The 26,843-nt window shown below is 29.2% G+C and overlaps 3 protein-coding genes across 4 annotated transcripts; 2 read left to right on the plus strand and 1 right to left on the minus strand.

The window, feature by feature from the left end:
* The first annotated feature begins 9,572 nt into the window (after positions 1 to 9,572).
* LOC132946262 (hexokinase-4-like) lies at positions 9,573 to 11,761 on the plus strand. Its single transcript, XM_061016165.1, has 2 exons — positions 9,573 to 10,518; positions 11,259 to 11,761. The coding sequence occupies exons 1-2, from the start codon at positions 9,573 to 9,575 to the stop codon at positions 11,759 to 11,761; spliced, it is 1,449 nt and encodes a 482-aa protein (XP_060872148.1).
* Positions 11,762 to 14,328: 2,567 nt separating this feature from the next.
* LOC132946916 (set1/Ash2 histone methyltransferase complex subunit ASH2) lies at positions 14,329 to 19,155 on the minus strand. Its single transcript, XM_061017032.1, has 10 exons — positions 18,377 to 19,155; positions 17,699 to 17,892; positions 17,186 to 17,364; positions 16,951 to 17,123; positions 16,658 to 16,826; positions 15,468 to 15,857; positions 15,248 to 15,392; positions 15,044 to 15,173; positions 14,689 to 14,955; positions 14,329 to 14,608 (listed from the first exon to the last, which is right to left on the minus strand). Exons 2-10 carry the CDS (start codon positions 17,866 to 17,868, stop codon positions 14,510 to 14,512), a joined length of 1,722 nt encoding a protein of 573 aa, XP_060873015.1. The 5' UTR covers positions 17,869 to 17,892; positions 18,377 to 19,155; the 3' UTR covers positions 14,329 to 14,509.
* Positions 19,156 to 19,947: 792 nt separating this feature from the next.
* On the plus strand, positions 19,948 to 23,295 carry LOC132946917 (coatomer subunit epsilon). 2 transcript variants are annotated; one of them, XM_061017035.1, is made up of 8 exons: positions 19,948 to 20,092; positions 20,158 to 20,256; positions 20,337 to 20,446; positions 20,589 to 20,752; positions 21,845 to 21,994; positions 22,065 to 22,200; positions 22,730 to 22,954; positions 23,021 to 23,295. In XM_061017035.1, the coding sequence occupies exons 2-8, from the start codon at positions 20,250 to 20,252 to the stop codon at positions 23,132 to 23,134; spliced, it is 906 nt and encodes a 301-aa protein (XP_060873018.1). In that variant the 5' UTR covers positions 19,948 to 20,092; positions 20,158 to 20,249; the 3' UTR covers positions 23,135 to 23,295. The 2 variants fall into 2 exon arrangements, with proteins under 2 accessions (XP_060873018.1, XP_060873017.1); XM_061017034.1 differs by having other exon boundaries at positions 20,000 to 20,256.
* Positions 23,296 to 26,843: the final 3,548 nt, after the last annotated feature.

The raw sequence follows: 26,843 nt of genomic DNA on the forward strand, positions 1-26,843 counted from the left end.
GTATTTATGTATAATTAGTTAACATTTGTTTACTCATTTTAAAATGAATATATGTTACTAGTAATATGTATAGTTACTACTTACTCTGATGTTTAACAGATAATCGAAATAAATTGAAAAACAATTTATATATTGTAAACTTACTGTGTTTTAAATTAAAAAAAATGTATTTAAGTATTTAAATTTTAATTTTAATAATTAATAATCAAAGTATTATGTATTTTTAAAAAAGTATTGAATATTTGTTTACCTGTAAATGTGTATACATGTATATATTATTATATAGATTATAATATTGATAGAAATAAACGGGTGAAGTTGTATGTAAAAATACATTTACATTAAAATCTTCTATGTTATCTGACGACTATTTTGCGTGATATTAGATGTAAGTTTCGACCATATAAGCTAAACTTTATAAACTGCATGCGTTATATCATTGGTAAAACGTTCAGCCGCTAATTCAAATGCTTTGTTCATAGAGTTAATTACGCCTGCAGGATCATAAGCAGGATTTATCGATATTGCAGATCTGAATATTTCGCATCTTCCTCTATTTGAATAAACAAAAATGCCATAGCTCAGATGGTGGATAAGATAATATGATTAAAATACACATAAACGTTATAATATAATATAAATTCATCAATAATGAATATAATATAATATATTATGACAATTCACGTCATAATATAGATACTTTAATACTTAAAATGTACTAAAATATATAATTTATATATCTTTAATAATTTCGTTAAATAGCCCACTTAACCATATGCTGATCTCTTGTAACAATATCTCAAATTTTGATTTTTTTATGATAATGTTAACAAATCTAAAACCAAGATATACCTTTATAGCACTATGTTTAATATTATTTTCATTTTTTTTACTGGAAAAGTCAGGGTTATACAGCTAAAACTGGATGTTGGTTTATCCCAAGTTTATAGACCATCAACAAATACTTGACCGTTTTAAATTAATAAAGGAATAATAGATTCCTTGAGACATGGAGGGACGGAGGGGGTTTATAGCTTATTTTTTCAACCCGTATAGGTACCTAAAGGGTAGTTCATGAAAAAAGAATTTTGTTTTGGTTGTGTAATGGTTGTAATTGGTTACATAATATATATTTATATTACTACCATAGTTAGTAGAAATATGGCATATACATTTTATTTTTATAAATGAAAAAAACAAATCTTTGGCACGAACAACGCCGAATGGGTCAAATAGTACAGCATATTAATGAATGCAAAATTTTTTGATAACAAATTATTGGAAAAATAAATATTTAAGTAATTTCTTTACTATTAGTAATAATAGATATATATATTAGGTTGAATTACTATTTTTCAAAAACATTGCATTTGAAAATGTTATTGAGTGTATAAATTATGTATAATATTGTACTTAAAAAGTTTCAAGCAACCACAAATATTAGTTTTAAATTACAACAAAATCATGGGCGTAAATATTATATATTGATACTATATAAATATTATCAATTATGTTACTTTATTACCCCTATATTATTATTAATTAGTACTTACCTGATTAGTACGACATATTAGTTTTTATTTATAAACATTTTCGTAAATATATCTTTTTTTTTATAATATTTTCTATATTCTATGAACTTATAACTTATATAAATAATTTTTGGATAATATGAAAATTAAAAACTAACTTAATTGTGAATATTAAATATAATTTAAGTTGATTTTAAGTTAATGTAGATACAAATGAGTTATTTAAAGTTATGTTAATTAAAACAGCAAACTAGTAAGATAAGTTAATAAGTTAAAAATAACTCAACTTTTAACTTATTAACTCGTTAGTGCCCAGCCTTGAAAATTTCTCATGACTTTAAATAGATCAAAAAGAGTAAAAATATTTTGAAAATGGTATCATGTTCGCTCTGCTCAGAATCGTTTTATGAAGATTGATCAACTATTATTAAATACAAATTGAACTCATTGATAATGGACTGTATAATGGATGATCCATTAAACTAACCAACTCAATGACTCAAAATACTCAACGTACACTCGAAACCTACAACTACCTATACATACAGAAAAGCAACTTCACCGTTTTTTTATTTTCTTTGAAATTAAATTTAATAATGTATAGAGTACATCGAATCTTACTGAAAATTAAGTTTTATTAGCATTACTATAGGGTAATCTAATTAATTTTTTTCTTTTAAATCAATTTAATCAATTCATTTTTAGAATCCAATAATCCAAAATAATAATTATATATTGTAATAACATTATAAAGGTAATTAAATATATGTACGTACCTTTTTCCCACTGGATCGCGCCATATATCATCCATTATGTATTTAATAAGAACATAGTGTCTTTTGCAGCTTTCCATAACATTTCTATTAACAGGTAATAATTGATATTGTGCATACCATTCATTAAAATTGGCAATCAAAAACTCCATCTGGCCAATAAACGGTTGATCTGCAATATTATCTTCCGAAACAGCCAACCATACACATTTTTTTATTAGTGTCAATCTTTAAAAAATAAAGTTATTATAGTTATAACTTATTACCATAACATTATAATATAACTAACAATAGGTGTCAGGCACCTCATAGTGATTTCTAATAGTAGGTACAATAGGTACATAATATGTATGAATATGTATGACGTATAAGTAGTATGTGGTGCTAAACTTTAAATGTATGATGTCTGTAAAATATTAAAATAATATTCAATATAATCATTTTACCTACGTATTGGTTTAAAAAGTTTAAATTTATTGATAGTTATGTAAAAGTAACTATATTGTATATTAACGTGAGCACTAACCCGTGAGTATCGATTTCATTGGTTTGTATGTTCCCTATGTATTCTTTTAAATTATAATATAAACGTCGATTTGGAGTGGAAATGAAAACCTTATATTTTTCTTCAGCATCACATTTTTTCCAATAAAAATTTGATGTTTCTGGGGAAAGTGTTGGCTCCACTTCAGTAAACAAACAATTGGCTTCAAGGTTTTTCAAATATCTTTCAGCAATCTAAAACATTAATGGTACACATTTAAAAGTTTTAAATTATAAAATATTGGTTAATTTAATATAAATATTTTTACATATAAATACCATTTTGAAATTAATATAAATACAACTACATATTCCCAATATCGTGAATGTCAATACGAATGAACATGCGGCTAGATCTATACATAAACACACATTATAACGTATATTGTTCCTTTAAAATTTAATGTCTAGAATTTGAGTTTTATTTGAGAGTGGGGTACTTATTTAAATACAAGCCACAGTTGTACTTAGCGCTTGAGTCGTGGATTATTTTAGAGAAAACTATTGCTATAATTATTTGTTATTAGTCTTACCTACACTGCAATAAATATTACAGATATTTTTCTTATTTACCTACCTACAGAAATACATGCTACAAATTGCCAATAAGTTATCTGTAAAACATTTTTTAATACAAACATAGAAATGTTTGATACTTTGATGCATTTTGTATTTTATCAGTTTCTTGTTTTTAGGTCTGCATAACAGTTATGAATAAGGAAATGTTTTTTGAAAGTTTTACTCATATAATGTATTTATGGACAAGAATTTTTTTTAATAAAATGTACAATAATAATACTAATAAGTTATAACTAAAGTATTGTTATAATTATTACAAATGTCTGAAATTTAAAACAATATTTTTGGTTTTTAGTTGAGAATAAAAACCTCTGATTATATAGTAAATACTAAATAGTCGTGGCCTGCAGGCCTTGCACTAACTACGGCCTGCGCATCTCTTTCGTAAACTAAAAATCTCAAGCAAATCGATAGTATTTATAATAATATCGTATAAAACAGACAATACTAGAATAACGCAAGTTCATATTACGATGACGATATAATATAGTACAAATAGCTGTAATTGTTGAACGGCGGTGACGATCAAGCCCGAATTAGGGGGTGCAGGGGCAATGGGCATGGCTTTTTTTAGGGGCCTTTAATCGATTGCCATGCACTTTTTATAATATTGTAATTAATACTTATTATTATGCAGTGAAACTTAAAACTTCCATATAACGAATTGCCATTTAACAAAATTTTCAGTTTGTCGAAAACAACAAAAACAACGTCCAAACTTACTCTTTGTCATGTTGTATATATATATATATATGTCACCAAGAAACTCAGTCGAGTCGTGATTCCCTGCACCGTATATACAAACAGCTGTATATTTGTACAAATCAATTATTACGAATGCAAATTATACCAATTTCGACATTCTTTAAACAGAAAATTTTAATTTGAACTTTGTGTACATTTGAACATTTCAAGTATTTATGGTTTATCGTTTTTGAGTTACAAAATTAGGTTTTTTCGTAGTTGTTTTTTTTGTTTTTCCTGTTTATTTCAAAAAATACATGACATTTTTACCTTTGACGCCCTGAAGTACCAATTAGAGTTAATTTGCTACAAGAAACCATTCTCAAAGTTGAACATTTTTATTTCCTAAACTCTAAAAGTAATATTACACAAAAAAAAACAAACACTCATTTTAAAATCAATACATTCAACGATCCTCTCAAAATCTAAAATAAGACCTAAGCTTTTAATACATTGTTCAGAGAAAAACTGATTTTCCGTTTTCGTATTAAATTTGCTTATTATATGTACATGAGCCGTTTAACGTTTAAATCGTTTAGCGGAAAACTCGATTGGGCGTGGTCCAAAGACAATTGTACAATTTCATAAATTCTTTACAATTTCGACTATTTTAGACGAACTAAGCTATTAACATGTTTGGTCCATTATTCATAGGAATATGACGTCTCCGGTGATATTCTTTGAAAACATTAGATAATTTAGCTATAATAATGTTTGTCTGTATTTTACTCAACGAACGAATGTTACAAAAGTATTTAGTATTTACTACTTAATACGATGTTAGAGTTTACGCTTACATGTTATTATATTCAAAGTAAATTCAGTTTGGCAATTTGGCACGTGCATGAGACGCCATACCGGGTTCTTAGAATTTTGGCTATGGCAAACGAACTTGGCTATTAAAAAGTCCCATACACAATAATACGATATCATTCAAGATTTTGAATATCACTTAGATTGTTGCACGATTGTCACTCATAATTGTAGTTATTGCCTAATCAGTTATCACTCAGTATATTGCTAAATGCTAGTATATTAAGATGATTTTCTGTATAACCGTACAAATTATATGTTTACGATCATTTGTCATCATCGGTGCTATTTCGATCGTAGGTTAAAACGAAACTTTAATATTTCTAACTATTTATATTTTCTGTTTCCTCTGCCACTTTCATACCTAGAAGGTTAAAAAGGTAATGGCCCAGAGACCTGGTAAAAGCTTACTAATATTAACTTAAATTTGTAAGGTAGCACCGCGGGAGCCTTCCTATTCTTATACTAAATGCCATTGTCAAAATTGTCATCAGACTTACTTACTATACCATGTTTGTATAGATCGTAAGTATATTGTTTTATAGATAAAAATATTGATTGGACCACCGTTTTTTCGGTATTTCTATATCATGCTTGGAAATAAGTTAGGGTAACACCGCTTCAGGTATGCCAAAGCCAAATAACAATAGTAGGTACTAAACGATAATTTCGGGTAAAACAGATTTTATTCTTTTAATGCTTGAATTTTCCCAATTTTATATAATATAATGTAGTATAAAATAACTTTTCTTGTACCGGAGAATAATTCGTACGAAACTAAATCAATATTGACGACGAAAATTCTTAATCGTTATAATAATATAGGATATTTTCCTGGACAACGAAAAAACGCATATGAAATTTGTAGCCGATCCGTTTTATTTCCGAAAAATATGTAATATGCATATTGCATACATTTTTTTTATTATTTATTTATTTATACACCTCAACTGCGGTAAGGTTGTTGGCGTTTTTAATATTATATACATTACAATTAAAGTCTTATACAATAAATTTTTATATATTTTATTTTTGCGGTTTAAATTATTGTAATTACATTTGATATAATCTATGTGTAGGTACTTACCTATATATTATGTCATATTTTCTGGATCAGGATCGTCTTTTTGAGGAATTGAAGAAGAATCGTTTCATCTCTGAGTTGGGTTATAAAATATTCAATATTTATATTTGTCAACATTTTAACTTCAAATGCTTATAAAAAAAATTGTGCACGTGTATTATTTTTATTTTAGGTTTTAGTAAGAACTACTTATGAGAATACTCGTACTATATTTTCAAGCCAAATTTTATAAAATTGAAAACTTTCTACATTTTAAACTACAAAATAGTTTTACAATTTTCTTGATTTTGATTAATTTTGTCAAAAACTGAATATCAAACACTTACAAAAAAAAAAATCGTGCGTATGTATTTAAAATATTTTTAAATTTTTTATACTTAATAACAACTTATTTTAGATCTTGTATTTTCAAGATTTGGACCTAGCATAACATTATTGTATCAACACCGGTTATTATGAAAAGTACTGAGAACTATTTACTTTTAAACTTAAAAGTGTCAAGTAGATCCAAAAATCCAATCATAAAGCCTACACAAGTATTAAAAGGTTCTTCAGTAGTCGGCAGACAATAAGCAAAACTACTTCTTTAGAATTTTGCATCCTTTAATAAACATAAAATATCTAAGGGTTAAGACAATAAATTCGCATTGAACTGTAGTAATAACATACTATAAAAAGTAATTACAATATGTATATTGCACTTCGATTTTTCAATGGCCAACGAGTGCGGTTTCTTCATCAAACCCTGTGTTAATATTGATTTAAAATCGAACAGCGTTGTAATACGTAAAAAAAAGAATACTTTTAATTTGTGATAGAAAAGATAATAAAAGGAAAAATAAATAAAATTAAGATCGTTTTTTTTTTATTTTCAAAAGAGTCTATTTACCAAAAATGTGAGTTAGAAAACTAAGGGTTTTTTAAAGAATTCCCCACCAACTATAATATTTATATCAAGTTTCCATGACAGTTATAAAATAAATAATACATTTTGAAAATTAAATCCAATCATTGCAATCATAATAACTAGGGTTCTAAATTTGAAATATTTCACTTGAAATTTTCACTGTTCTTGAAATATTTCAATGAAATTATGAAAAATATTTTTTCTTCTTACGTATTCGGTTGTAGATGATTAGAAACAATAAATTGATTACACACTTAGAATTAAAAAATCATATTTTAGTTGATTTATTATTTCATATTTGTATATTCTATATTATATAGTGCTGGAAAATATTCCTGGCATTATTTTGAGAATAAAAACATTTTTTTTAAATATTGTTGTATATCAGCGATCCAAAAGATAATGGTTTGTTATAAAGTTGAAGTCAATTTCAACAATGAATGAAATAATAGTGTATTTTCAGTAATTATAAAGTGTACAAAAGTCGTATAATATGTATGTATATGTGACTGAGTGATGTGAAGGTGCTCTGGGCTCATTATTTAATACTTAGATCATATAGTTTGTAATGACTATTATAGATTTGTTAAACAACTTATAAATTATATATAAATATGTTACATATTTTTTTTGTTTCATACAATAAACCAACTTTTAAAAATATTCACTTGGAAGTTGACGACTGTAAACTTTTAGGTATAATAAACATTTTATTTTTCATCAAAATGAAATATTTCAAGAAAATAAATTTTAAAACCCTAATAATAACTATTTTATTTTCTGTAACCAACAGCAACTAAACATATAAGTACACAAATAATATAAAATTTCCGTTTTTCGAAACAAAAATCTTGTGTGAGCCTATCTATAAAATTCCTTCATATATTGCACAGTTAAATCATTTGAGGAACCACTATTCAAGATGTCAAGTTCATACGTTTTGTCATTTTTGATAAATAACAATTATAGTATTTGGATTTTATATTTCTAGATTATACTATCTAGAAAGCAAGGTTTCATCATCCGACCTTATATACATTTGTTTCGGTTTTAAAATACGAGAACGCGTCAAAATGTAATAGTGGGCACTTCTGTAATTTTATATTGATATAGTTTTGGAGTGAATTGGATAAAGTGGGTGGTTCAAGTTCATGGCGTCACAATTTACATCTAAAAAGATACAATATTACTTCATTTGACCCTATTATGTTTGTTTCAATTTTAAATCGTAGAGGGTTAAAATAATTATAAAAAGATATTTGAAAACGTTTTAATAATTGGCTTTTAATTGTATTAATTTATACAACTGCTACGTATAGACCATTCGATCCTATTCCGCCCTTAATATTATAATATATTGTTATATTGTTATATTATTGTTTTTAGATATTAACATATAATAATATTAGGGATAATCTTAGAATTACGACTAGACCCTGGGAAAGCAATAGTTATTATTAACAATTTTAACAGGTTAGTATAGGCCATATATTATGGCAAAAGTGTTAACCGCAGAAATTATGATGCAAGAGTAAAATATGTACAGTGAAAAGTTTCTCGGGTTTAGAAGATCTTAATGGTCTAATTTGGCACTATGACAAGACTACACGATTAACAAAACTCCGCGTTGATCATAGAATAGGCCAACTACGGATACAGTTGCCAATCCACGGCCACACATGCAGGAACGTATAGGTATAGTGAATATTAATTCGGGGCATCGACCACACGGACCGCGAGAGCGGCAGCACTATTTGTAAGGGACAAGTAAAGTAGAGAGATAAGCACGCACTATATAAGTGAGCCCTAAATGGTCCATTTTTCAGACGTGATTTCAGATAGTTAGTACGAGCCTCTCCAAGCCAGACCATATTTTAAAATTAATAATTTGTACTTAGAATATTTTGATCAACAATATTTTTGGACTTTCGAAAATATCCGAGTGAATAGTATATTTTCTAACAGTCAGTAGTATTCGTTGATCTGAGTATTTTAAATCATATTGACATAGTAATCAGAAGTTTAACGTCGTTGTGCAATTATTAAAATAAACAGTAGGAATACAATTAAGTGTCGAGCGTATTGCATTTTGTAATTAACTACATTTCATCCTGTCCTGTCATCGTCATACCTGTAGGCAGGCTTACGCTATACAGTACTGATTATACCTAATTATTATAAAAAATGAGGGATTGTTTTTTTAACATACCATTATTATTTACATTAACTCTGTAAATTAGAAATTAATTCTAATTAAAAACTCGAAAACTATCATTACAATTTAGATTTTAGGTGAATCTAAAAGTATTAAAATCTATTTATAAATTAATAATTTTTTGAAACCGTTTTTGAATTCATATTTTTTTAAATAAAGTCTGTTGACTTAGATGCGTATAGTACTGTGTAACACACTGTATAGCGCTAACACATATGATTGGTAATTCGTTGGAAACGACGTCATTAGACAAACGTGAAATAAACAAAAAACAAATAAATAAACATATAATAACATTTAACTTTTGCAACGCACTAAATACGTACGAACTTAAATTTCAATAAATATTTAAAAAACGAACACTAACAAAACACTGTGCAGAATGTTACCGAGAATTTCCGCCACCCGAAATTTTTGCCACGTTCTAGGCCACTTGAGCAACTTCCGGAGGCTTACGAGCAATTTTACGAGCAATTATTTAGATATGTTCCGGATGCGACTAAACGCCGAGCAAGTTGGCCGGAAGTTCGAGGTGTCCGACGACGAGCTGACGGTTGTGGCACGCCGCATGTCGGACGCCATGGACGCGGGTTTGTGGCGTAACGGACAGCCGGACACGCTGGCCACAATAAGGTGCTGGGACACACGCGTTCCGCGTCCGTCACCGCCCGCGGCCACCGATGCGGTCGTCAACAAGTTCTTGAGCCTGGATCTGTGCCACGGCGACAGGTTCCGTACGCGGTTGACGTCCCTGTTAGGTGCGCACGACGTGTGGATCAGGTCGCGTGAGCACCCACTGACGCCCAGCACCCTAATGACCGGAAAGGTGGCCAATCTGTTCGACCACTTGGCTAGTGGACTGGCCGAGTTCGCCGAAGAGTTTCACGTGAGGCAGGCCGGGGTACCACTGGCGTTGACTTTCGGGTTCCCAGTCTGGCACTCCGGGGCCCTGGGTGGTACAGCCAGCTTCTGCCGGTGGACCAAGGGGTTCGACTGTGCGGACGCAATGAGCCGGGACGTGACGGCCGAGTGGCGGGCGGCCGCGGCCCGGGCTGACGTGGTCGTGGGTCCTGTGGCCGTGCTCAATGACGCGTGTGTGGCTATGATGCACAGCGCAGCGGACAGGCCGGATACACGTGCCGCGCTCGTCGTGGACGACGGCTGCAACTGCTGTTACGTGTCAGAATTCGGACGCACCGTCATCAACACCGAATGGGGTGCTTTCGGCGAGGACGGCGCGCTCGACCACCTGTTGACGGAGTATGACCATCGGCTCGACTCCCGATCCCAAAATCCCGGCAAGCAAATTTACGAGAAAATGACTTCAGGCGAGTTGCGTTCACTCTAACCGCATTATCGCCATTGCGATATTTCATTATTATTGTTATCGTTGTTATTGTCTTATGCGCATAGGTCTATCCGATAAATACATAATATTATTCTTGGGGGACAGAGTGGCCGAGCGGACTAAGACGTGGTGACGCATACCGGCGCTGGTTCAAATCTCGGTTCACGGGCGGCATTTTTCTTCGGGCAAGTCATGGAGTCCGGAGAACATGTGCCGCCATCCCCACCCGGGCATGGCATATACCTACGGGTGCCCACTTTAAAATCTGCCAAAACTACACACACGTGTTTACCAACCAACAGTATCCTCCCCTACAAACAAACAACTAATGGCCAAAAAAAAAAAAAAATATATTATAATTACAGTTTTTAAATTTTATAAAACTGTATGAGCGTGGTCAAACCTTAATATTCGAAAAATGTGCTAAGTGAAAATAAGTGCGGTTATTATTATTTTTTTTAAAGTGAGGGATTTGCATGTTATAATAATAAGTTATTTTAAATTTAGATAATTATATTATTTTATTATTATCATTTACTTCACATCTAAGTTTTTTTTAAATATTTATTGGCGACACGGTTATTTACCTTTGTAGGTACATTATATAAAAAAAAATCATTAACTCTCCAAGCCCAAGCTGAATATAACAATTTATAATGTTAATAATAATAATGTCATAGTCACCGCGGTCGGTCGGTCGTCTCCGGTCCATTATTGCAGGCATGTATATGGCTGAGTTGGTGCGTGAGGCGGTTTTGGAGATAGTCTCCAACCAGGCGATGTTTGAAGGTAGAACTACAACCGCCATGAACACAGAGTACGCGCTCAAAGCCAAACACTTGTGGCTGGTGGAGTCAGACAGAAGTCCGTCGTATGATGGCGTCCGGACTGTCCTGACCGGGGTGCTGAACGTGACTGACCCGTCAGACATGGACTGCGAGCTGTTCCGGTACGCGTGCCGGTGCGTCACCAGACGGTCTGCAAACCTGATCGCTGCTGGGCTGTCAGCCGTGCTGAGGCGGACCGGACTGCCTGTCACGGTGGTCATGGACGGGTCCGCGTTCAAGACGCACTCTGAGTACGCGCTCACGGTTGGTGACAAAGCGCGGCAGCTGACACGCCAACAGACAAAATTTACGTTGCGGACAGTCGATCAAACGCAAGGCCAGGATGCGTGGATTATGGCCAGGATGTTGGCCACAATCCCCGTGAATGCGGCATAAATACCATTGTAATAATGTGTGTTTATTTTATTGTATAATTTTCAATAAACAGATTTTAACACTATTCCTCTAACCCAGTGGTTCTCAATCATTTTTGTACCTCGACCCAAATTTCCCCCGAAAAATCTTTCACGACCCACGTGATTTAACTTTCCAAGAAGTAGTTATATAAGAACAACATTTGTTTATTACTTTTATTAGGTATTTATTATTTTATAGGTTTATAATCAATATATTTTTACAAAATAATGTACTTTTAATAATGAGGCGTATTAGTACCCGTCGTAATAAATAAATATACGGCAAATTATTATTTATTATCCACGTTATTTTTGGTACTATATTACTATAATAATATAAGTATATTTAATATTAATTTAACATAAATTTCTTGGAATCTATATAATTCAAAACATTTTTCACGACCCCCCAAAAATTGACTGACAACCCACCAATGGGTCGCGACCCACAGTTTGAGAAACGCTGCTCTAACCAATTACCTTCCATATACCTTGGTATTTATAACCACCCAGCTCCCTAAAAAGTGTATAGTTATGGCTATGTTATTCGCGTTATGCTGACTAATGATAAATTGGCCCATAGTGAAAATAATTTGTATGTACGCCACTGGTGATTTACCACCGCTTATTGGTCTAAAACGTATGAAAAATACGTGAGGTGCGATCCCCTTAAGACGCCCTTTGCCTAGGCCCTAGAGCACGTTCACTTGTTGCGTACATTTATTGAGGTCTACCCATTGATAGTTGATACACGTACGACGTACTACATCTATTGACGTCTTCTTATATTTTTATTATAATACATGACAACGAATATGATATAATATGAATTTATCATATAAATCAATATAATATGACTTATGCTGGTCATTTTTTTTTCATAACTCTTACGAATAAGTGACGAATTTACCTATACAGGGTGCCAAAAAGTAAAAAAAATCTGAATTCTTTAATAATTTATATATATGCAAATTGTATATCCCCCACCCCCACGATAAAATCTTAAATCTGCAACTGTGGCATACAAATGACGTGTATAAATTGTACCAGGTATCTAATCATTTCAAAAAAAATATTAGCCGTTACTAAGTACATATTATGTATTATTTGTCATATTTTATCATTTGGAGTATTATCAAGACAATAAAATAAAAGCACAGATACCCTGATCCAGTTGGGCCCCAAATTTAAAAAATGGCAAGAGTTGCAACTGCAGACAGTGAGCTGTTCAAGCTGTGACACATTTTTTAGAATACATGAATTGCCGAATTGGAACCGTTTATCAGGATCTATTTATTTAAGGAAACTAGTTTGGGGTAGTCCAGCCTATTACTGTTACCCAATAGATATTAATTAATACTTCGAGGTTGGATGATAAGTTTTCTTAAAATTTTGTTTTTTAGTTGCTCTAATAACAAGTTATTGAAATATTTAAATTATTATTAAATTTCTTTTTTATAATATTTACATTAAGTATTAACATACATATAGCTTAATTTTTTTTTGTCCATAATTAATATTTACATTACTTACTTTAGCTACTTATAACAATAACTTAGGCCCATAGCTAAGATTACACAATTAAGGTGGCCTAATTATCGTCAACATTTTTCTTGAGTGACCAATATTTACATGTTAAATCAATCATTGCATACAAAAATTTTGTATATAATGGTCAACCTATATTGTATTATTAAGAATATTTTAAGATATATTTATATTGCTTAAGACTAATATAGTAATTTATTTTACTTTTAGTAATACACAGTAATAATTGATTACATTTTTGCTGAAAACAATTAATTAATTATATTATTAATATACAATATTAAATATTTAATCATTATTTTAGTACGTTTAAATATATTAATATAAATGTATTATTGTTATTTAAGTTTTGAGCATATATACTGTTAAGTGTGAGAACTGAGAACGGTGTGAATAAGTTTGTGGTATAAATAGGCTATACCTTAAAATTTATCTAAATATTTTGAAATTAACACCATGTAGGTATGTAAAATACTAAAATATAGTAACATATGTAATAATTTAAAGTATCAACTAATAGTACTTTTGAATTACAATAAAATAACTAAAATGGATTTTCTTCCTTTAAATATCTTATTTCATCAAGATTTGAACTTTTAATGTCTATAAAAATAATTGTGTTTATATATTTTTTGGTTCTAATACAAAATACTTATGAGGGAACCTTGTATTAATTTGTCAAGTCTTACCTATAAAAATTGAATTTTTAACTTTAAAATAATGTGTACATTTTTATGATTTTGATGAATTTTATTATAATTCAAACTTCTTTTTCAAAAGTACTGTTTTTATTGCAATTATAAGTTATGAATTATGATAATTTTCTTTGCAGCCTTGCAGGGTTATATTCATATACCGTACATAAATATAGTTGACACGGAGTTTGATCTGTCAGTGTTTTCTATGATAACATTATATAGAGGCATTACATTTTTAAAATACATGTTTTTGTTAATACATAATTGGGTAATTGTAAACTATAAATTCAAATACAGAAGATTAGTAGTTGTACTTTTTATTGTTGTATATTTTTATTATGTACAAAATGATTATGTTTCTATAAAATACACAGAAAAGATAAATTAAGATTACTTATAGCATAAAGCTGTATGTTAACTTCAAATACAAATACAATAAAATTAAAAAAATTGTATAATTTGATTCGTTCAAAATCATATTGTTATATATCGCTTAATTTTAATTTACCTTCATTTATTGTTAAAAAAGATATATCGGCTAAAGTTTGTTCACATATGGCGTCACCAGCCCTTTCCCATATCTGAAAAAAATGTTTGTTTTTATAATTACACTGTCATTTTTTAGTAATGTGAAATGAATAATGGTTTACTGTCTACTTACTCCTTTATATTTGAAACCATCTGTTTGCGGTGGTGGGTATTTGAAATTGGGTCCAAAGTTTAAAGACAGTGTACAATTTTTGTACAAAGATACTGTAGGAAAATATTTTCCATCATATAAGTCTACAGCACTTTCATTAAAACATTCTCCATTTTTATAGTAAATTATTTTGCTCCCAATTAGTGGTTTCAAGCATTTAAGTGCATCACGACTACTATCTTGAGACTGTTCTTCATAGTATAAATGGCTTTTGAATTTTATCAATATCTAAAAGAGTATATGAAATACCATATTTTAGTACTACTTGGGAAGGTATTATTAAACATGGTAAGTATTAATAAATAATATTAAATACCAAATCTTTATGAGTTGGCGGAAGAGATATCATGTTGGTAGGTAGACATATCATCATGCCTAATGTATCACCTTCACCAAATCCGTTACTATAATGTTTTCCACGGCTCTCGTGGAATACTGTACCTTTTCTTTAAAAATTAATTCAAAATATTTTAAAACCATTTAATTTTTGTTTTTATTTAGTTTCTATTATGCTTATTACCTAGATCTCCATGAATAGCCAAATTTATCATATCCTAATGGTGCTTGAACATTTGCAAATTCTTGGCTCCATCCAATACGGCAAGCAGAATTATCGGGCATATCTTCAACTGTAGTCTCCCAATACCAATTTCCACTGGTAACACCTTACAATTAACAATAAATAAATATGTATATATTTATTATTTATGTAAGAAAAATAATATACAATCATAACTTACTGTGTGTAGCTCGTGCCATACAGTACCCTTTCTCTCCAGTTACTGATAACCTGTCTTCAGAAATATGGAGCTGTGGTGCACGATCATGTAATGCCAATAATACTTGGTTTGGACAAAGGGGTCTATATAACCATCCCGGAATTAATTTTCCAGCAGACTCATTAGACTCATCAAACTCTTGTCTAAATGGAGCATGAGGATCTGGTTCAGCTAATATATATTTATAGCCATCTTTGTTGAACGGATGTTCAAGTGGATATCCATGAGCAGGCAATTTGACATTTGACTGATCACCAGCACTTCTACCCTTCTTGCCACTTCCTATTCCACTTGTTCCATCACCAAATGTTTTTCTCTTAGCACCCCGTCCTTTGAGGCCAGTTGTGATTGCTAGAAAAGTAATAAAATCGCTAATATGTAATAAAATATAATTAAAATCAATTTTTTTATGGCTATAAAACAGTTTGAAACAGTTTTATTATTTTACTCAATATCAATACAATAAGTATAGCATACAGTAAAAGTAAACAATGAAAGAAATATTAGTCTAGTATAAGTGTACTTATTTTTATTATCATAATATAATAATAGTAAAAAGAACTTATGATAAAAAAAATTGTTGTGGTTGATAGTGCTCTAAATCAGTTTAAACTGAAAATTGTGCAGTTATTTTAGTTATATTAAGACAGTACCAGAGTTCTAAGCATCTGTTGTGAAGAAAGAGGTTTTTGTTTAAATGAATCTTTATTTTCTATCTATTATTATTTGAAAATAGCGTATAGATTATCATATTAGTAAATATGTTCCATTCAATGATATTGAATGAGAGGTTCAAAAACTGAGAGAAAATATAATTGGTACATAATTTAAATCATCTAGTTTGTTTAAGAGTTCTTGTAGATAAGTATTTATTTGATTTTAATTAAAAGATATAATAAATTTACATGCTTTATTTTTTTTTTTTGCAGTATACATATGGAATAGTAACAGCAAAGAACTTTGTATATTATAAGACTCCAGCATTAATGGGAGTATTTTTTATAAATGCAGCGGCATAAAGTTCATTTTTATAAAACTTATTAATATTTTGTACACCTATTATATTTTTTAAAAATATTTATAAAAAATAAGAATTCAATTAAATTATCTATAATTTTTGTGTTTAAATTATAAATTCAATCCCAACTTACTAGGTTGAATTCCAGTTTCTGTAACTTTAAGATGGCCCCCTTTTATCATCGCTTCATAATTTGGTTTGATTTGAGAAATATCAAACAATAGCTTATAAGATTGAGAACCATTTTCGCCATTTACCACACTGAACAAAATGTCTGTTTCCTTGACTAATGATCTCGTAATCTAAAATAAAGTTTAAGAAAACATAGTTATAATTTATAAGTTTATATGTATCATGTAAATATGTAATAGATAAAGATACATTTTATGTTGTATCATTATTTAGTTAGAATTATCAATTACATACTGTTGAATGCCATGATTGTGTAACTCTCCTTGCAGTTGTAGTCATACTCTCCCAGTGTGATTCAATAAAAGGGATAATATCTTTATCCCTCGAGAAATAAACTTGAGGGTTTCCACTTTTAATAGTTTCTTGCATTAGATTTCCAATTGCAGTCACACACATTTGTGGAAACACTAAAATATTTGAAATTAATTTAATAAAAAAATATTTGTTTAAAAAAAACTAATAAACTTACTTGCAGGATTTTTTTTGAAACTCTCAAGACCAGTGGGTGAACAGTTTTTACAGACAAATATATAATTTACCATAAATGGAACCAATTTACCTAGTTGATATCCAATACAGGATTCATGATACCAACGATTACAGTTGGCACATAATAGTTCAATGATATTGTAATTCCTTTCTTTATTGCTAAAATAATACAATAATATTTTTTATACTAATATACATACTATATTATTATATTTACATTAATAAATTGATTGACATAATGATTAAATGTGTAGTTTAAAAACAATAATTTAACAGTTTTAAGCATTCAATTTTTTAGTTTATAAATCTATATATCATTCTAATTTTACAACATAATGAGAAAGTCACCCTTTAATCTAGGTTCATATTTACATTTATGTATAATTTTTAAAAAAAATGTCATAAAATAAATATATTACAGCTATATTAAATGTTTACAGTTTAATTTATTTCTTAGTTTGATGACTTTGTATTTACAAACAAATAAACTTACCAATAACAGTTAACAGTTTGAGTGCTATTTTCTGGAATTTTATTTGTAATTGGTGTAGATTTAGTAGAATTATCTCGGATATTTTCTTTGGGCACATCATTACCGTTAGTTGAGACCATTTCAGTTTTAATGGATTCAGTAGGAGTTTTTAAATCAAGATTATCATCCATTTTAATCACAGTTTATACATTTACCTATAAAAATAAAAATGAATACATTTTATTATTCTCGATAACTATAATAATCAATCAATGGCCAACTGTCGTTGTTATTCATGGTAATAACTAATTACTAATAGGTAGCCGCTTATTGCTGATGAAAAATACTTTTATTAACGTAAATGACTAACTACCTAGGTGCTAGGTATACATAGCAAAACAAATATTTTAATATTAAGTCAAATTATAATCATAATGTAACCTATGTAGTATGCACTTATTTCAAAATATATTATGTATTCCTACAGCTTAGAAAATGTACCTATTTACAGCACATTGTAGGTACCAACACAGAAAAGGAAAGTAGCCTCAGTAAGTAAGTGCGTAAACTATTGAATTCATATTTTTCAAAGTTTTGAATAAGTTTTGGTGTTATTGTTATATTATGAAATAATAATATAGCCTAGAGGTACTAAAAATATTGTAATTTGTAATTAATATTTCGACTTTAGTTACTTACTAAAAGTTTATCACTTGGAATATCAATAATAATAATTGTGCATCAATTCGTATCAATACAAAGAAACTATTTCATTGTACAACGTTAAAATTAAATACCAAAATAAGATTCAATGAAACAATAAAAACAAAACTCGCATAGAGAACTACTTCGGTACTCGACATTCAAATTAAACGATAAATATTGAAATTTTAACTATATAAAAGAAATAGTAATAATATTATAAGTGTTTTGGTTCAATTAGCTGGTGTCTGATTTGAAGCCGTTAAAACTTGTTAACACGATGCCGATTGCCGGTGCGATCCGGTGGACCATTACGACTTGTGAGACGCGACTATGCGAGTGAGTTCACCACAAACCACAGACTTCTGTACTACACTATATAGATAAGGGACTCCTATATAATTTACATTGTTACAAGTGAAGTTCAGCTGTGGACGGCCGCCATGTTGTCGGTTGGCAAAACATTTCATTCATTATACGAAATGCATTGGCAATAACATCGTTTTTAATGGTAAAATAGAATAGTAAATGCAAAACGATTTGTATAAAATATATATATTTTTTTAATATCAACAGGTTTAGAAATAATAAAATACAATACAAGTTCAATCTTAATAAATCGTATTTGCCACATCAAATACCATACAACTGCCAAGCGACCAGAAGCTTCAATCTGTGCCTCAAACACAAACAACATATATTGCAGTGACCATACTAGTATACTACAACCGTCAACGGCGTCAACCAGTAACCACAGAACAATTTATTAAATTATATAAATATAAATATTTATTGTTTTAAATATTATAAACATTATGAATATTTATAAACTTCTTTCAGTTGAGCATGGTTGATATCTTTACCGCAAAACCATGAACATTAGATAGTGGGTGATTTGAATATTAGATACCGTAGTTCTCCTTAGTCCATGCCAGTTTGCCACATTACCACTACTGCCACTATAATGACTCGCCGAAAGAGCGCAACTATTTAGGCAATGAACAAAACACGTCGTAGTCGACAAGTTCTGCGGGGCCCATTGTCCTCCACGTCACTATTTTAAGTAGGGAAAATGGTCTGACTTATTGATGTTCTTTAGAAATTTATCTTTTATCTATGGGCCCAGCAAACTTGCGCTCTTTCGGCGAACAGAACGTCTGAGCCTTGGATAATATCATAAATATTATGATCTAAATTCTAAGGTCCAACTACAACTGTCCTACCACAGACCAGCGGTGCGTACAGCCTGTGCCCTGTGGAAAGAAACTCGAAGTGGCCCACTGACGCATAGACCTATTATGCACTAACCACTGACGTAGTGACGTCTGACTAACGCTTCAATTTGAAAGTGTCATAATATTATAACAACTTTGAATTTGTTTTATTTATATGCAGATAAAAATAATAATTGTGTTTAAAATTCAAAATTCCATATTGTATAATTATTAAAAGTTACAAAAATAAAAAATGATAAATAACATGGATTGGGGTCATGTATTTAAGATTGCACATTGTCGTTTGGTACAATGGCATATAATTTAAAGTCTTCATGGAAATCTGAAATCCACGACGTGGTGATTGCAGACGATAATAAAAATTATAAAATATAATTGATAAGATTCGATGTTGTGAGTTGTGACTTCCGATTTGAGAATTTGAGATTTTGACAACTATTTGAGAATAAATAATTAGATATTAATACCTAAGTAAAAGGTAATTGACAAGATTACAAATAGTATAATTATTATTTCTGCAATTTAGATGTCATTTGTTTCCAGTTCTTATTGATATTTTGATTCATATTCTGTGGACATTCCAGCATATTATTTTTGAAAATTGTATATACCAGCTAACATTAGGTTATACAAAAATGACTGGTAATGTATAATATATATATATTTTTTTTATCGATTATTTAGTTCTCATCTAATAAATTAATTTTTATTTTTACTTTTAGATATAGTGAAACAAGCAGAGTCTTATGAGGCAAACGAATTGTTCGACATTAAAAACTCGTACTACATCGGAAACTACCAACAATGTATTAATGATGCTCAGAAAGAACCGGTATTTGATGTTTCGTTAATTTTTATTATTTATGGTTCAATTGTAATTTATAACTATAGTTAGTTTAAGGAGTACACAATTTATGTTTATTGCTTAAGATATATTCTATTGCTATTAACTTTAAATATTAATTTTTTTATAGCCGAACTATGGAAATTTACGTTTACAACGAGACATATTCATGTACCGTGCTTACTTAGCACAAAAAAAATATGGCATCGTACTAGCAGAAATAAAAACTAATTCACCTGCAGAACTAAAACCCTTTAAACTGTTAGCAGAGTATTTGCAAACTCCCGGTAATAGGTAAGATTATTTTAATGAAAATTGAGATAAAAATTGTATAGATTTTAAAAACACTTATGAGAGATACCTACAGAGATATTTAATTGTAATAAGAATCATCAATGTTAAGTTCTCTTTTTAATTATTTTTAGGTATCAATTAAAAATATTTTTGTTAATTTGCGAAGATAAATTATAGTTTTTAAACATTTTTTTTTGTGGGTTAAAATATTGGTATTTGGTAATAATGCATAATTTAACATATTAATTTTTCTATTTTATGAAGTTAATAAACATTCTTTTATTTATTGCGCCATTACTTTATTAAATTAAATGATTAAATGGCAATCATATGAATTTATAGGACACCATTGTTATGCATGATCTATGGAAATAACTTATTTTTTATTTTTGAAATGTTGACTATTTTTGTCATTAAAAAAATATATATTTGGTACTAGTGTACTACCGTGTTAGACAGTGTACAAATGTCAACTTAAGTTAAAAAAAAAAGCTAGATAGGATTCAGAAGTTGGGGATTGTTGTTTGGTTCACACGTCTGAGCATAGGATTGAGAAGTATTAATAATCATTATAAATTTGAATGTTATATCATAGCATTTGAACAATAGTTATAAGTTTATCAAAAAGAATGAAGTTTTTAAATTTTCCAGTCACTTTTAAAAAGTACTAATGTTTATTGGAATAATAGAATATGTATATTAGAGTAACCTTGTATTACTATTAGGTTTTAGTAACTAAACTTAATATTTGAGCTCAGTAGCGCGGATCACCTAATTTATCTATGACATTTGTCAAGTAAATTTTTTAGATGGGATGGCCCATCGTAGGCTATACTGCATGGATCCTGCTGTGGACCAAGAATTTAAGTTAATACGTAAAAATAAACAATTAAACATTGCATTACGTAGGTGCTTTGATTGCACCTGATTGTTAAATTAAAAAAGGGGAATGATGGGGGCCCCTTGATGTACGATGTCATAGTATATTTTAAACACTCCGTCGCCACTATCTGAATTGCAAATTATAATTATAACAATAAATTCAGTGAAATATATGGTTTTATATAATATACATTTTCAATGTACTTCAAGGAATTCTATTTTGAAAACATTGGAACAAGAATTGGAAAATATGTACGAAATAAATCATTCTCTTGTTATTGTGGCAACAACAATTTATAATCATGAACATAATTATGAATCTGCTCTGAGGGTTCTTAAAAATGATGACACTCTTGAAGGGTATGTATTTTAAAATAGAAAATACAATTTTTTAATTACTTATCGGTGAACATATATTAATTTATTTTAGTGTGACATTGTCTTTGATAATATATTTGAGAATGAATCGAGTAGATTTAGCATCAAAAGAATTTAAAAAGTTAAAAGAAAAGGACGAAGATGCAACATTAACACAAATGGCACAAGCTTGGTTAAACTTAGCATTGGTAAGAACACAAAAGGCTTTAAAAAACAATTTTAATCCTAACATATACATTTTATTACGATTCATTGAACTAAAAATATAAACAAACGAAAAAACTATAGGTACACCTGGTACACTATATCATAAATATTTAAATTGGCAATTAAGAGGATGTCGTTCCCGCATGTATTGTCTCCTTCTTACATACATACAACATACCAAATTTTTGTTCACCTGTTTCAATAGTATGTTGTTAGTTTTGATATTAAAGTGAATTGACCTATTATAGAAGTCAAAGGTAAGGTTATAATCTAGTGCACGACAGGCTTTTATTGATATTATTTTAAAATAAGTTTTGACCTTTTTGAAACTGTATATTTTAAAATAATCATCACTTGACACTGGCGAATGAAAATGTTTTATAAGCATGTGTAAGATGGATACAACACATGTGGGGATGATGTCTTCTTAATGTTTTTGATTTACTTCATTAAAAATAATAAAAAGTATGTAAATAATCTCGTGGTAATAAATAATGTGTTTGGGTATAGGGCGGAGACAAATTGCAAGAAGCTTATTACATATTTCAAGAACTAACAGACAAATATGGAGTTACTGCATTGTTGTTGAATAGTCAATCAGTATGTTATATTGGTCAATGTGAATATAAAAAAGCTGAAATAACATTACAAGATGCTTTAGAAAAAGATAGTAATGATATTGATTCCCTAGTAAATTCTTTGTTCATTTCTGTCCATATGAAAGTATCAGCTGATGTAAGTTACTGTTAGATTTAGATTTAGATTTACTATTTAGTAAGTTTTCCTTTTCGTTTGTTTCAGGTTACTAAAAGACAGTTAAATATGCTGCGGGATGCCTATCCTAATTCTGACTTTATTGAAACATACAATAAAAAAGAAGCTGAATTTGATTCATTGTCACAAGCTTACCAATAATAATCATCTATTAAAATGTGACATGTAAACACTTATCTTTATAATCTAAAATATATATTATTTTTATTTGCTTCAAAATGTTAAGTTATTTTATAATTTGAGAAAGTATTATATTCAAAAATAGGTTAATTTTGTTAAATAAATACATTTTTTTTATGGTATTTAGATTTTTATTACCAAATTGAAAATTAAATTCATATCTATAGATTACTGTGAATGTGTAATTTATATTTCTTTAAATTAATTGTCTTACTCAGTATGTTCTATAATAGTGTAAATATGAAACACTATTACAGTATTTAAATTTTATTATTATAATGTACCTAAATTATATTATACAAAATCCCAGACATGTGTCATCTTACATTCGTTCTGTATTTCACAGAGTCCCGCCATTTAAGTATAACTATTATTGGCTACTTTTGAAGTAATTTTATTAGTTAATAAAAATCCTCCGGCTTGCTATATTTACTCGTACCAAAGCAGTCTCGTTTAATCCTTTGCTATCAGGTCATCACTCATCGGTAAATTAAAATTTAATATAATATATTTACACGTTTGATAAAATAGCTTTAAAAATTAATATTGGAAACCATACTTTAGATCAAAAATCTGATTAAATATTATCACACGATTTAAACCAATTATTAACTTTGATATTAGACACTTGTCAATGAAAGTATTCAAATAAAAGTATTTGAATACTTTTTTTGTATTCGAATACTATTTGAAATACTTTTTTTTTTTAAATATTCAAATACGTATTCTGAATACTTTTATTTGTATTTTTTATTCAATAAAAAAATACTTTTTCCGATCCAGATTAATAGTTTTAAATTTGTGACAAGACATATTATAAATCAATTAATTTTATTCTTTGAACGAAATATAATACTGGCCCATGATATGATTTTTTTTATAAACACCAATGTGTTGTATCAGCCGTATCACATGTGGTCAACATATATAAATAATTTATGATTATGATGTATTTTTAATTATTAATATTGATAAATGTTAATTAGTAATTATTACCAACCATTAAAAAACTGATAAAAACTAGTTGTGAAAAAAAGTATTCGAATACGTATTACGAATATCTTAACTCATTTATTCGAATATGTATTCCGAATACAAAATAAAAGTATTCTTTACAAGACTGCCTATAACCTATTTTGAAATAATATCATGACACCCTCTATTCAACCGAGGTAAAAAGGCAGCATAAAATTTATCTAAATATTAAATGTATTAAAAATATAATAATAAACTTGTGGCGGAGAGGTTGGCCTCAGTCACTAACATCAGCTGGTGTCGCTAGTTCCCAGATGGGTGACCACCCGGGTTTTTAGTGACAAATCCTCGCCACTAATACACGTCGTGTTCCAAACCGCATCCTCAATCACTAAAAAACTAAAATAAATAGAAAATGACAAATTTCTGTTAATAGCTTAAAAATAGTCAAATATTTTTAAAATTATACCGTATACCTATAGTTATAGAAAATGCTTGTATACACTTTTAGTGAAAATTTCTAGTAGGTAGGTATCTACGATTATTCGTTTTTGAATTTAGTTAGGTATTCATTTAATAATCATTAAATGCATCAGACTTCAGAGGCAGATTTAAGACAAAATAAATAAACAGGACAATACCTACATTTTTTGATTATTATATTATAACATTTAATATTTTTGATTTGTTGCTTATTTTAATTTACTTGGTAATAAAATATATTAGTGAGAATCAGGGGCATCATTTCATTTTTTTTTATTGTTGGTGCCAACATTTTCGCTATCCTATTAAAGTCATTATACCTACAATCTACCATCAGGCCACAATTATGGGCCCCATGTTTGGGAGGATGGCATGATGGAAAATACTTCCTCTGTCTTCTTTTTCATCGCCTTCTCTGCCAACTATATGCCATTTGGGGCCGGCCACCATTGTCCTACACCTCCATACTGCTGTGTCCCCCACCCACCTCTCTTATATTCCCACCAGCTATTTTTATGTAATTTTCTATTATATGTTACCACCTTTTTTTCAGTCTTCCTCTTTTTCCATCAATATTAATTTCCATAGCCACCATCTGAATCGCCTTTCCTCATAATAAGACATAACACATAACCACTCAGTAGAACTTCAAAAACGGTAGAATATTTGTGTAGTTTATTTAAGATAGGTAATGCCACTTGGTATAATATTATACTATAATATAGGCATGGAAACATCACCATTGTTACTTTTTTCGTCTAATTACATGTACTTTTAATGTATTTATATTTGTATTTACCGTGGAGTTTCAATACTTTTCGAAATTTGCTACCTGTTGAAAAATAAATGTTTTAACTATACAATTGAGTAGGTACAAATGTACAATACAATTATTGAATGGAATACTGCAATTCGCCACGTGTTATTAATAATATATAACTTTATTATAATATTAATTTAATTAATTTTACTAGCAATATTTGAAATAAAATGTAGGTAGGTACCTACTACCATAAACGAGCGCAGAAATTTCTGTCTGGATAGTCATACGACATAACATAATAACAAATAACACATATACATAATATATGGTTTATATTATTTATTTATTTATTTTATTTAATTTTTATTTATTCTTCTAGAAGATTATGGGCCCCACTGAACATGTTCGTGTGGGGGCCCATGAGTTCATGGGATTTCATTATATTCATATTCACGCCTTAGTTATTAAACTAATTTGGATTCGTTGAACTACATTTGCCGTTGTAAAAAAGTATTTTATAAATAAAAATAAAATATTCGACCATCATGATAATATTGAATATTGAGGCGGATGAAGTTCGCAGAGTAATCAAGTCATCTTATGCCTACTATCCTACCTAATGGGTAATCATATTTCGACCGACGTAATAAAATGCAATTTGTATATCGTTGCATATATAAATTTAAAATATTATATTATACAAATATACAATATGCATAGGTACGCTATCGTACTTAAATATATCTATTTTCTAATCATTTAATATTTAAATTGGATAATGAATCGGTTTATTATATTGAGCACTTGACAATACTAAACGTAATATTGTTTAAATAGCTCGTGGGCAAGTTTTCTATACAAAGACATTTTTATGGAGTTTTTGTTTGGATTTATAACTTTCTAAACTTCTTTTGTGTTGGTTAAGTACATTTTGGACGGATTTTTTTTCATAAACACACCAATCACTAACTATACTATACTACATAATATATAATAATCATTTATTAATTTATGGCGTTGGAGAGAGACAAATTGAAATTCTGTTATAATAATTTTGTTTTATAAATATTTTGAGTAAATTAAATTTTTTAAAGACTAAGACAGTAAGACACTTTAGTCTATAAGTACAATATTAAATACTTCCTTGACCAGTATAAAATATATGCTAGGTACTGTTACCGCACCATGTATAAGTATCATAAAATATATTATATGTATTATAATTCCTCATTTTTGATTATATAGACCAGCGGTTCCCAAACTTTTTAAGTTCACGCCACCCTAAAAATTAAAAAAAATAATTGCGCCTCCTATAAAAAATTAAATTACAAATTTATAGTATTTAAATATACAAACACTTTTATTTTTATGAAAATATAAGTTAACAGTAAATATTATTAAACTTCAATTAAAAGTATTACAAAATACAATGCGTATTAATATTTAAAC

Source organism: Metopolophium dirhodum, chromosome 6, assembly GCF_019925205.1.
Source record: "Metopolophium dirhodum isolate CAU chromosome 6, ASM1992520v1, whole genome shotgun sequence".
In the NCBI taxonomy this organism is placed as follows: Eukaryota; Metazoa; Arthropoda; class Insecta; order Hemiptera; family Aphididae; genus Metopolophium; species Metopolophium dirhodum.